At 43.6% G+C, this 13792-nt stretch overlaps 1 protein-coding gene across 2 annotated transcripts in view; it reads right to left on the bottom strand.

Annotated features, from left to right (window-relative positions):
- Nucleotides 1–2500: 2500 nt before the first annotated feature.
- The window catches only part of LOC309415439 (paralemmin-1-like), a gene marked incomplete at both ends in the record, with an annotated part of 130051 nt that continues 118759 nt past the window's right edge, over nt 2501–13792 (bottom strand). Inside the window, 2 exons of one of the 2 annotated variants that reach the window (XM_082012964.1) lie at nt 2501–3249; nt 8019–8120. In XM_082012964.1, the coding sequence (XP_081869090.1) occupies nt 2501–3249; nt 8019–8120 (851 nt within the window). The remainder of the gene's footprint in view (nt 3250–8018; nt 8121–13792) is intronic. The other variant, XM_082012965.1, reaches the window with a different exon arrangement.

Below are 13792 nucleotides of genomic sequence, written 5' to 3' on the forward strand. Positions count from 1 at the left end.
TGGGGTGGTGGCGAGATGGAAGGGTGTTCACCCCTTGCGTTCCAGTGTGTCGGGGTCCTAAACGTGCGCGGGGATAGCCTCGCCAGGCCACCCTGGGGTTCAAAGCTCAGGGTCTCATTCTAAGAAATGTGGAGACTTGTAAATGCTTAGCGTTTCTGGGGAAAAAAAAAAAACCACCACAAAACCACACAACCCAACCAAAAAACCCAAAACATAGGTTGATAGTTTCCAACAAACAGCTACCACATCTATTGTCGCAATGGGGGGCTCTGTGGACGTTCCCCTCTTGGACAAACCTTAACCACCTAAGCCTGAGTCAAGGGATGATGTGCAGAGCTTCTGTGAGTGAGTCTGGTCCTTCTCCCACTTGAGAGTCCGCCAGGGAGGCGGAGGGAGCATGTGGAAATCTATTAGATCTGGCCGCTGCAGCAGATACAGGGGCCAGCAAAATTTATGCAGGTGTCATACGGATGTGGCTGTCTTTTCCTACTCTCCACTGCTTTTTTTGTTTTTCTGACTGCCACCTGAGCGGCAGTGGGAAGTTACACCGACCGGCTCCATACTGATGGCTGAGCGACCTAACGCAGGAACTACCTTTTGCGGTTGTTTTGTGTGTTTTAAATGTGCCTCATATTACCATCCCCATAAACAAGTGTCTTTTTTACTGGCACAGAAAGAAAAGAGTACAGAGCAAGAACTCTAATTGGATGCTCTGAACTAACAATTAATGCAGTAAAAGCACCATCCAAGAAAACAGAAATATCAAAGGAATGACCTCATACTGAAAAGAGGCTTTTTGTTGTTTTCTTTCTTTCCTTTTTTTTTTTTTTTACTTTTTCATTTTGTTCTTCAGTTACTGTTACTGATTTTTGAAGTCTGATAGTTTCAGAGACACTTCAAAATAATCTTCGGTACATTTTAACACCATCAGAAAATATAAATCCTGATTTTTAATCTCACTTCTGCAGTTATAAATCCAGACTAACTCCACTAGAGTGAGCGAAGGTACACTTTAAGCAAAAGATGTGAGACAAGAATCAGGCTCATAATATCTCGCCATGAAAAAGCTGGCTGCTTTTTCATTGTAGTTAGAAGAATGAAAGGACCAAGAAACAAAGAAACATCCACTGATTTTGGATGCCTTTGCCTTTTTACATTTTCATCTACAGTTGTTTTTAAGAGCCCTGATTTTCAGAGGGCAGGTGAAGAAAAATTTACTGGAAATCAGGCCTCTTTCAAGTGTCCCATGCGGGAAAATGAAGCATCCAAAAACACCAGCAGTTTTTGAAAATGCAGCTGTAGCATCTTCTTCCAAAACAGCTGCTCTGACAAAACTCCGGTGGGTGTCCACAGGAGTTTTACCTGGGTAAGCAGGGCAGGATCAGACCCATCACCTGTCATTACGTAGATGCACTGGAGGTACACTCTATGAGAAATTACACTTCCCTAAGAATTACAAAATAAAACTCCGGCCCTGCCTCCATTCCCAGCACCGAGAATTTCGTCACTGAATCCAGTGGGAACAGGGTCAGACTGAGAGAGAAGTTCATTTGTATTCTAAGGAAACAGAAAGCGGTATCTCTCATCTACTGGAGTTCAGCAGGAAAACTTCATGTATAAACATTGGCAGAGTTACTGAAAGGCAAGTAATTAGATCAGTGACTCCATTTCAGTTGGTGTGACAGCTGCATCTTTTTTATGTCAAGTTAATTTCAACTGTAATTTGGGGAGATGAAGTACACATACAATACTGTAATCTGGAAGATTTATATAAGGCAAAATCATCATTCATACATTTTCTAGAAAGAATAATTAAGGTCCACTTTTGGTATCACCAATAAGCAGAAATGGCTGATGGGTTTTTCTGACACTGCAAACTAAACTGGAAAGTTACTACAAAACAAAACTATGCAAACTTTTTGGGAAAGACTTGTCTGAGTTTTAGCAAATTAAAACAGTAAAATTATCTAAGCCTTCCCCCCAAGAAATAAAAAATAGGATCTATAAAATAATGTTGAAATGTGATTATTCTTAAAAAAGAGAAGCAATATTTTTTAAGGCTCTCATATCTGGCTAGTGAAACTCAGACTCCCACAAAATCCTAGGAATCTGATCAAGCCTGCCAGATATCCAAACAAAAATGTAAAAAGTGTTTTCATTACATATATATAAAAAATATATATTAAAAAATCAAATAAATATGAAAACGTTTATTCCATTTCCCATTTCTCTCTCACTCTGCAACATTAAGGAAAAAATACCGCCCCCATCCCCCCCGAAAAAGCAAAAAATCTCCCAATCCCTCCCCAAACGCCAAATAGTACGTCTAATGGGAAAATAACCATGCATTCCTCTTCCTGAAGAACTAGAAAGCAAAGCAACCCAACCGCAAGGCAATGGAGGCATTCACTTCCAGTTCACAGTATTGCAGTTAGAAGTACAGTGAGGTCTAGGTAAGTGATGGAGCAGGAGCTGCCTGGAGCGGGGAAGGAGGAGGTGCTCACATGACAATACAGCACTGACAGCGCTTTTTCTTTTGTGTACCTGGGGCGGCTTCCAAGGGCAGGCTCTCTTCCTTCCCCTCGGGAGAGGAGGGCTCTGTCGTGTCCGACAGGGGCCTGCCAGAGACCAGCTCAGCGGCATTCCCGTCCATGGTGGAGACGTCCGTCACTGTCTTCTCCCGCAACGACTTCTCGTCGTCTTCATCGATGAGGACCAGCTCCGCCTTGATGGTCTCATCGTAGCCCAGCACTTTCTTCGTCTCCTCTTCGTCATCGATGTTCTGGTAGCCCATAAATATCATTGTCACCGGCTGATCTGCGCTGGCCTCTGGGCCTTCGCCACGGCAAGGTTTGTCTTGGGGCCGAGGGTTCACAGCATGCCCTTTGTTGGGTTTGTGTACCATTTCCAGCTTTGCCTCCTTGAAGAGTATTTGCTCCTTCATATGGCTAAGGTTTCCATCGGCTACTGCATTTCTGTCTGACACCGTCATTGTTTCATACCCTCCTTTTACACTTGATTGTCCAGCTTTTTGCATAAGTTCATCTATGTCCTTTGAGATTAATTTATGTACTCCATTCTCTACCACTGTGCCACCAGAGTGAACCTCATAGACTACCTTGGTACCATCATCATAGACTTTGAATCCTCTTTGATGGGCCTCATCTAGGCCAACAGGTGAAGCAGAGACAATCTTGGTCTCTCCTGTCTGTTTGTCTTTCTCCACATTAATTTCCATGGTGCACAAAGCTTGAATGAAAACAAGAGAGGAAGTGCATGTTACAACAAAAAAAGCCAGTGAATGGTTAATTGCCAAACAGACAAAGAAAAATACGGTGCCCCTTTTCCTACCTCCTGCTTCTAAAGGGGCCAAGGGTACTACGTTAGAAGTGGGACGCAACGCTGTGGACAGAGGTAGTTATTACACTACAGCTTTTTAAGCAGCTGGAGGCTAGGCATACCTGCGGCAAACAGGACCTAGTCTTCCAGCTCACGCCAGGTAGAGCTGCCTCTGATCAATTAGGAGTGCCAGAACACTTGGGTTAGGTGTAATTTAGACAAAGGTAGGTGACAGCATGCAGGTTGCCCTCAGCATTTCCATTTTGAACTTGCCTCAAAATTCAGAGAGAAACTCATCTCCGTGAACCTCTCTAATTTCTTTTCCTTCTCTGCCATCAAACTGCCCGTTAGCTGACAAGGAGTTTTGTTTGCTGCAACACCCAGACTGTTTTATTATCAACACTTGCTTTTGCTTAACTCTTCCATCCGTAGCATTCAAAACATTTTAGAGAGGTGAAGAAACATCGTTTACCCCCGTTCTATAGGTGGGAAAACAAAATCACATAGGAATGGGATAATTTCTCTCGCAGATGCACGGCAGGGCAGGTGTCTCAGCTTCCACATTAAGGCATCGATAGTGACCTCTGCTTGTAGGTTAACAGAATGTACGCAATGGCCAAGAAGCGCTCCTTCGTTTATTTGAATTGGGCCCTAAGCACCATTGCCAAAGTTGAAGGCAAAAGTAATAATGAACTGATTTTCAAAGCATCATGAAACAACAGGTAAAAACATGCGTGTAAGGGATGCTGCTTTAGAATAGCAAAGAAGCTTTTATAGAAGTTAAGAAGGACGTGTAACAAGATGAAAATTGTAGAGACCACACAGTAGGAATAGACAGGCAGTCTACACCACTCTTAACACCCATTTTGAAGCACAATGGCATCTCACTAGACAGCTTTTGAAAGGAAAATGTGCAAAGGTCTCAGAGGTTTTCCAGAAGCAGTCATCTGTTTAAGCATTCCTTGTATGCAGATGAAGACATTTTGGCTCCTGAACAGACATCCACAGGCACTTAGTTACAAATTACCACAGGCGGTGAAACTTAGGGTGACCATTTCCACCAATGAACCCCAATGGTATAATCGTGGTTTATCTTACCTGGGGACACCACAAACGGACATGTTTGCTTTTTCTCCTGACTTATAGTGAGTACAGAATATCCTTGCCACAAGAAGCAATGTAGCTTGGTATGCTTTTATTTAAAAAATCATGAACATAAAAAAATACTCTTGCTTTAATAGATAAATTTAATAAAATTACTCTTGCCTCAGTCTTATTACTCACACACAGTTGAATTTCTTTTCTGTATCCTTAAAGCAAAGTATTTAATCAGCAACAGGAAGTTTACCATGACGTGCATCATAACGCTCCCCCATAGCTCTACAGAGAAAATTCGTGCGTTGGTGAGTGGGTGCATGCTGGCCCCCACGAGGTGGTCTCCTCTGGCCCCTGGGGGTGCAGTCTGGTAGGCAGCCCAGCCAAATGGGGGTCTGGCCACCCGCCTGCTGCCTGTGTCTGCTCAGACCTCGGTCAGCCCTGGCAGGGCTGGTCAGGTCAAGCGCAATGCTGCGCAAACACCTGCACGGAGCCGGAGGACGGAGATGCCGGTGGGCAAAGGAGCACTGTTACCTCTGAGAGCAAAGCACTGCTGAAAGCTGGCGTGGGCTGCAGTAGCAGGGACCTCCCCTCGGCCATTGCAAGATAGGAGAACGTCGCTAAGCACTGCTTTGGGGAGGTTTATGGACTAGCTGTGTCCACGGCTGTCACGGCCCAGAGCACAGGATGCTCATTTTCACAAGGAAGTCGAGATACCAGTTTTCCCATCTCCCTCTCTCCCCATGCTGGAGTTTTCACGCCTGGCGATCCCGCAGCAGCCCCAGCAGCCAGGAGGAGGCTGTGGGGACGAGAGCCTGGCTCTGCTCCGAGGTGTGCGGCAGAAGACCGAGGGGCAGCTGGCACGGACTGAAATGGGAGATTTAGGCTGGAAGTAAGGAAAAACACTGTCGCCCCAAGGCCAGTAACAGTTAAGCTCTACTACTCTAAGAAGATTGCTCCAAGGAGCTGTGGCAGACTGCACCATGGTGCAGTTCAGAGAGTAGCTGGCATGGATCACTTGCTCGGGACTGTCCCAGCCCAGGAGCTGGTGGACAAGTGTCCTTCAAGTCTCATGCAAGTACCTCTGCCCTGAAGCCTTTAATCCAAACTTGTAAGGTGTAATGAAACAAAAAGACACAGGTGCCACCACCAACAGTCTGGAATTTGCTTCCTTCTAGGTGCAGTTTCTTGGGAGGGGGGTGGTGAGGGGGAGTAGGAAAGGAAGAGGAATTGTGTTTATTGGCTTGGGTGAGTGGGCTCTGAACATCACTTGACCTCACCAGGGCTGTTCATATATTGTTCAACGACTGCAAACGTTAGAGAGGCAAAACTAGGGGCTGGCTAGCCTATGGTGCAGATGCTAAAACCGAAACACTGGCAGGTTTCTGAGTGGCATCTGGCTGAACTGAAGCAAAGCTGAACTATGAGGGAGAAACAGCACATCCAGACAACCACCTCCAATGGGCAGAAGTTCCTGATTTGTCCTGAGCACCACAGCCCTGCTGAGATGGCACTGCTAGCCTACCGACTGGCCACCTGCTACCCTCGTGGTGAGAAGCAGCATCCTGAGCTCCCCTGAAGCTCCTGTGCTTCTCCTCTTCTTTGAAAAATAGAAATATTGTCTAGGGCATGACTTTCCAGTACAGGCTGTGAAGTAGTTGAGTGCTATGTTACTGGACATATTTTTAGAGGAGAAGAGGGTGTCATCTGCCAGACCTTCCCTGTTTTGATGAACAAATTTCATTCAGTAGTGTGCATTAAAAGAAGGCTTGTATAATGGGCCTGAGTTCAGAAGCGGGTGATAGGGAAAACCTGATACTTCAATCATGTGGACCTGGCCATATTTAAGAAGGGTTGCAAGATACATCTTTTTACCTATGGTATGGGGTACTGAGAAGTAATGATGTCCTACCTATTACGAAAACTTTGGGCAACAAGTTCCAGCACTGCTTTTAAGACTCCATCCTGCTGACTGATCTGATCTAGAAAGTTAACAGGTTTCTTTGTGTATTTTATCTTTAGCTAATTTGCTTAAGCATTTGCCACTGTCAACATTCTCTTTTCATTTCTTCTACCATGATTCCAGCAGCAGTGTTTTTAAGATATTGACATAACATGTGGTTTATGACCTGCCTGAGGGATGACATTAAAGCTCCTTGTGCAAGTAAATGCATAAACGTACACAAGTTTCTTAGAAAGCTGTTCACTAGCAAAATGCATTGCCATGGGAGAAGCGAATAGCAGAACCTGGCTTATCTGCCTGAATGCCTAATATTTGTTCTCTGCAGCAAAACCTGACAGCCCATCTTGTCAAAGCAGCTGAAAATCAAACTAATGTTGATTTCTAAGATGTATTTATTTAATCAGAGCTTACTTACTGCAAAATGTGCTCTTTTAATATAATACAAAACTATCTGACAATAGAGTTGAAACTGAAGGCAGTACTTGAAGATGACAGCCTGCATTCACACGTACAAGTTTTCTGCGCAAGCTTTCATTACAGTGTAACATGATGCAGGGCTTCTGCCTGTGACGTGGTTTGAAGGGCTGTTCTTTAAAAAAAAAAAAATCTTATTAGGCTTTGAGCTTGTTTTAAGGTGGATGCTTACAGTCTGCCCTTGAGCACAGACACAAGTGCCTTTTCTTTAAGCTATTGCACACACACCATACTATTACCAAGGACTACATGAACAAGGCTTCTGGGTCATTTGAAGAATGAAAGGAATTATTGTATTCTTGGTGTTGACAAAATGGCACAAAACACACAGGGAATAGCTTGCTTTTAAGACAGATCAGGGTAAGCACTGGTGGAAGGGAAGCTTTTGGAATGGCTTGCAACAGGACCTCTGAACAAAATGACATATCCCGTAGCTGTGTACAGTGTCTTAGCTGCAGACATTGCTTTGCTATGCTTGTTAACCCTTTCTTCAAGTAAGCCACCTTTCGTTCCCACTCCTTGGGACACCCTTTAAGTAGCCACCAGCAACTTGGTCTTGAGATAGGAAATACATTGTTTAGAAAAGAAGGATCTTGAAAATAAGAAAAACATACAGCTTTTAACAATCATGTTGTTACATTTAAGACACACACTCAGTCTGAAAAATAAGTGTTAGAAAATTCTTCGTTTGACTCCATGCATAAAACATGCTGTAATCCTCCCCATTTTTTCCCCAAGAAGAAAGAATGATATACAAGTAAGCGTAAAACGACATAAAAGTTTGAAGCACATATGGGCTCTCGTGAGAGTCTGTCTCATTCAACTTAATGGGCGTTGCATGGGTACACCAGAGGAGACAAAACCTTGGCCTAGATATCATGTATTTTTATCAGCCGACATGGGAAGAGATGAATGTTTCCATGTAAAAAATTTGGATGCATTTCCTATGCTACTTGTATGTAATTCAACTACATTGTTTTAACAGTACTCACTGCTGCTCAAAAAGCCTTGACTTACAAAATACAAATCAAGCGGCATTTCCTGGCATTTAAATGATATTGGGACACCAGACCCATTAAGGTAATACAACAAAAAAAGTTCATGGCTACTGGACTGGTATTATAATACTTTGCTCCTTGAGACTTACCAGCTACTCTGCTTGCTCCGTCCAGCCCAGGAACTGGCTCTGCTGTTCGTGAATAGAGGGTTGGGAGTTCAGGGATCTGGGAGTAAATGTAATTTACTGCATCTGGTGTCAGAGAACAGGAAACAGTTAGATTTGTGCTACGAGCCTCAGTGGCTTCATTGCTTAAACAGCAGAGTGTTGTCAGCCTTGACAATAGTCACTGGAGCTTTGTACTAGATAATTGGATCAAAGCAAACAAAGTGCAAAGTCACTGTCGTGTGATTGGCATTCAATAGACTAGCTGAGGCAGGAGGGAATGGGTCCAGATGACTCAAACCTCATGTCAGTTGAACACATAAAATTATTTGTCAGGAGGTTCTGGATTTATCAAGTCTGTGACCTTTAAAACAGGGGGGAGAGAGGGAAGGTAAGGAACAAACCTAACGTGATACCCAGAATACATGACATTTCAAAAAAGACATATAAAAGCCTAAAAATGCTAGTGTTGACTGAATGGGATGAAAGGCCAGCTCTTTTGCACTGGCTGTTTCCGGTATCACTGAACTGGCATTTGGCTTTTTGTTCTTAAAGCAGAAATTTAGCTAATAATGAATCACACACAGATACTGATAGGGTGCCCATTGTGACATGTAGTAGGTATTAAGCACCTGCCAGTTCTGCAGTGTCATCATTCATCAACAAACCCTGAAGTAGTAGAAAGCTACCTTAAAGGACTGATTTTCTTTACATTTGAGCTTATACATAAGCTTATATAAGCTAAATATGTTCTTTGGAAGAGACACTAAAGAAATTTACAAATATTTACTGGGAGATGTTTTGGTGCTGGTTAAATATAACTAGATAGCATATATCATTCTGATAGGATTCAGTAGCTAAGCTAAAAGCAGAGCTCAGACCAGAGGTGCAAATAACTGACCTACAGTTCAGGTGCCAAACCAAAACGGGGAAAAAAAAAAAAAAAAAAATCACATTCTTTCCTATCAACTGGAAATGTTTTCAGTTTTGTATGGAAATGGTTAAATTTCTGTCCAAACATAAGATCCTCTCTGATGTGAAACAGAGCATTCTTTTTACCTCCAAGGGTACTTTGCTGGTTATAATTTAAGTTGTTGAGCCCTCGGTATGGCCTGGTCCATATGTCAGGGTAGGAGGCAGCATCTGCTTTCCGTGGTGCCTCTTGTTGTTATAAGCAGGTGAGAAAGGAAGACCAGCACAGACCATAAAAGTCAACTGGTGAAAGCAGAGAGAAGATGAAGTGTCCTGCTGTAGGCAGTTTGACTGCATCTAGTGATAACACCTATCCCAGAAAAGAAGATGCACCTGGTGGCATCCTCAGCAAAGACATGATGTGCCGCCTCTAAAAACAAAGTCTGCACCTTTGGCAGCAAAATTGGGCCCAGTATTAATGAAATGGTTTTAGCACCTCAACAGCCTGCAGTGGCCACCAGTGCTCCTGGCTGCAGGAACATAGTAATCACGGTCCCCAAGAAGACACTCCATCCCTCCATGGATCAATGTAGGTAAGGAGGTCCCCGTTCCCCCTTCCTGCATCAGACAAGGATAGCACAGAGGCACAGTGCAAATTCATTCCAGAAGGCCAGGAAGTTAGTATGTAAGTTCAGTTTGTAACAGATGATTTTGAAAAAAAAACCACACCAAAAAACCCCAAAAAACTCAGCCAGAGAAATATTATTTTATTTCATTCTTCACTGGACAAACGGCAGTCTTGGCAAATGGGCTGTTATATTTTCAGTGCACACTGTTTCTTCAAAGTTTTTTATTTTTAGCAGTAGGGCCTACAAGAAATAATTGTTTAGGACACAGATGACTGAGCAATGGCCAGCAACAGCTGCTTTCTTTTGCAGGGTTTCTTGCCTCTGATGAGAAATCGGTACAATTCTTGGTGTTGTTATTCTGGGAAATATCACCAGCAAATAAGCAGGCCATTATTGAAAACTGAAGTAATTTCTCAGAAGAAAGAAGTGGGGACTGTGTTTCTGGGCCAGAAAAAGAAGGTACTTTGTGTTCTGGAAATGGCAGAAATTTAGTAATTAATCACCCCGTACAGTGTACTGCTAGAACAGTAGTTTCAGTACACACTCAGCCAGACACTTGAGTGACAGACCTATCTGTCCACACATGGGTGTAATCAGTGCAGACTTGTGCTGCTTCACTAATCATCCTTACCAGTTCTTGGGAATAAACAGGCACGGTTAGGGTGCAGTTCTCATCCCAGGGCTCTGCAGGAGGCAAAATCCTTTACAAGTGTCTGTTTTTCCCCAGTGCCTCTACAGGAACTGAGCTGACTGTCCTGGCAGTTAGCATCGCTGGTGTCTAGCAGTAAGCAAGATCAGTTGTACAGCCTGATGGTGAAACTCTCACTTTGATGCTGTACGTGTCTGTGGACCTTAATAAGCTGGGTTTTTTTTTTGCCTCCTGCGTTAGGAAACAATACCTCGGTAAGTGTTAAGTGTTGTTAATATTGACTCAGTTTAGAAACTTCTCTAGATGTTACTTAGAATAAAATATTAAAAAAATAGCTTCACGGCTCCTGATAATCTCTCATTATTGTCTTGAGAAGGGAACACTGTGGTGGGGGTAGGATTCTCATGTCCTTTCTTCTGAAGCAAGTGGTGGTGCTACAAGTCAGAAATGGGGTATTTGACTAGATGAAGTTGGTGCTTGATTGATTCTGCCAGTTCTTGCCTCATCCCCCCTCAAACAAAACGACCATGCTCATTTCCCTTTATCTCACTGGCAACAAGGTCTGTTCCGCTTAGCACCTTTAAAAAGGATATGAGATCAATTTTACAAGAAGCGGATGAGACGCAAAATAGCATTTCGTTTGCATGAGAAGTAAGACAGAACATAAATTAAAGCATTTGAACTGACTGCATTCAATATCGTAATTTCAACCTTTGATGAGTTATTAATATCTAGGGATACCATAAAACCTGTCCTGTGGCTTTTTGTACTGTGTTTTAGGACTATGGCACTATTCCATATTACCAGACACACAAGTGCTTGGGAAAACATATGGGGCCAGATAAACCTTCAAGGGTGCTTACACAAAACTAAACCTTCAGAACTGCTCAGAATAGCTCCCACACAGAGGCTTGTGGGCAAATATCGGACGAGCTCATTTTCCAAGGGTGGGATTATCTTTAAAAAGTCTGACTACCACTAAATTTATTGGTAGGTCTTCTGCAAATAACCAACTTGGGGGGTAGGGTTCACAGCTGACACCTGTATATCCATAAGCAACAGGGTGGATGAGCACACCTACCAGAGCAGGAGGGAATGCTCCCCAGCCCCTTCCAAAGGCAAGAACCCTAAGTTCAGCCACCTCAAGTGCATGTATACCACTGCATGTAATATGGGCAACAAGCAGGAGGGACTAGAGCTCTGTGCCCAGTCTGAGAGATGTCACAGGAATCACAGAACCTTTGTGGGAAAACTCACGTGACGGGAACACCACAATGGATGGCTACAAACACTTTCAGAAAGACAGGAAGGGAAGAAGAGGAGGTGGAGTTGCACTTTATGTGAAAGAAAAATCTGAATGTACAGAGGAGAGCTCTGCAGACCATGACAGTTCTGTTGAATGAATGCCTTTGGATCAAGACTAGAGGGATCATCACCAAGGAGGATCTTATGTTAAGTATCTGTTACTGACCTCCCAGTCAGGATTACAAAGCTGACAAAACCTTACTTATGTCTGCTCAAGGAAGTCTCGGGCCAACAGAACCTGGTCCTCATGGGTGGCTTAAATTACTCAGATATTTGTTGGGAAAAAAAAATTGGTGCACAAGCTGTCCATCAGGTTCCTGGAACACATTGAGGACTGCTTCCTGCTACAGATGCTGGACATGGCAACTTGGAGCAGCACATGGCTAGATTTATTGCTTGCTAACTGAGACTTACTTGACAACATAACTACCAGTGGTAGTCTTGGATACAGTACTCCACCACCGTGGAGTTTAAGATCCTGCTGAGTACACTGAAGACCAGTAGTAGGACAAAGACCCCAAATTTTAGAAGAGCCAACTTCAGTATGCTCAGAGCCCAGCTGAGAGGGATTCCATGGGAAGCATCCCTGGAGGGCAAAGGAGCTTGTGAGTGCTGGGAGTTATTCAAGAGTGCCTGCTGAAAGAACAAGAATAGTCCATACTCTACAAAGGGAAAAGAACACCGAACAAAAGACCACCCTGACCTAAAAATGAGGTGTAATTAAAAGCAAAAAAGCATAGTGGCTATGGAGAGGCAGCCAAATAGCCATTGAGGACTACAAGAACCTTCCTAGGGTGTGCAGAGTTGGAATCAAGAAGGCTAAGGCTCAGCTAGAGCTGAAATTGGCCAAAGATGTCAAGTACACCAAGAAAGGGTTCTTCAGATTTATGCTTACTAAGCAGAAGCACAGGGAAGACATAGGCCCATTACTAAACACGGCAGGGAAACTAGTCACTAACAATGCTGACAAGGCAGATGTTCTCAATACCTTCTTTGTCTCTGTCCTTACTGGCATAGCTGGACCCCAGATGACAAGATCAAGTAGCTGTGACAACCCATGTGTTGACCCGCCAGTAATGGAGGAAGGGCTGGTCTGTGACCCCTTGGAAGGGCTCAACCCACATAAATCCATGACTCTGGTTGGAATCCACCCCAGGGTGTTAAGAGAAGTGGCTAACATTGTTGCAAGGTGACTGTCTGTAATATCTGAAAGTCATGGAGATCAGGGGATGTCCGTGATGACTGGAAAAGGGAGAATGTCATACCCATCTACAGGAAGGGACCAAAACAGGACCCAGGAAACTAGAGGTCCATTGGGCTTACTTCATTCCCTGGGAAAGTGACAGAACGAGTCCTCCTAAAAACTACTACAAACCAAATGAAGCAGGTGATTGGGAAAAGCCAGCATGGATTTACCAAGGGCAAATCATGACAGACTAACCTGATCACCTTCTATAACAAAATAATGTCGTCTATTGACATGGGGAGAGCAGTGGATGTTGCTTACTTGGAAAAGTGTTTGACACTGTTTTGCACAGCCTTCTCCTGGACAAGCTGGCAAGATACAGACTGGATGAGCAGTCTGTGAGATGGGTAGGAAATTGGCTAACAGGCTGCACTCAAAGGATGGTGATCAATGGTTTTCACTCAGGTGGTCAGAGCTGCTGTAATTGTGGCAGCCATAAATGCAGACCAAATTAAAAAGTTACTTACAAACCTACAACTGAAAAACAATTGCTGATGAGTTTTTAAAGGATACGTGGAAAGCACTCTACAAAGATCTGCACCTGACTGCTCTGAGGACATGCTCATCTTGCTGTTGGGCTGCACAGCTGATCAAGACCAGAGGAAAGAAAACCAGAAGAGTCTCTAAGCCGTGTGCTGGGAACTAAACAATCCAGGCCAGGTTTCCAGAGCAACATCTTTGCAAAATATATGCTAATACATACCAAATTCAAACAGAGGTTTGTGCAAACTATAGTTACTGCAATTGTGCCTTCTGTATGTTGGCTGAAGTAGCAGCACATGGTTTGCATACAGATGGTCAAAAACTGCAGGGGACAAATTCACCCCTGAGGCAAATTCAGCAGTCAAGGGAGTTATATTAGATCTTAATGTCACTTTTATTTTATGTATACATTGAGCCATAAACATCCGCACACACAGAGCTCTCTCCTTTCCATTTGTTTGTGATGTCCATGCAGCACAGCACTACAGCATGCCTGGTTTTGACTGCAGACTTGAGCAGCAACAAATGATGTCCT

Source organism: Phaethon aethereus (assembly GCF_964289735.1).
Source record: "Phaethon aethereus genome assembly, chromosome: Z".
In the NCBI taxonomy this organism is placed as follows: Eukaryota; Metazoa; Chordata; class Aves; order Phaethontiformes; family Phaethontidae; genus Phaethon; species Phaethon aethereus.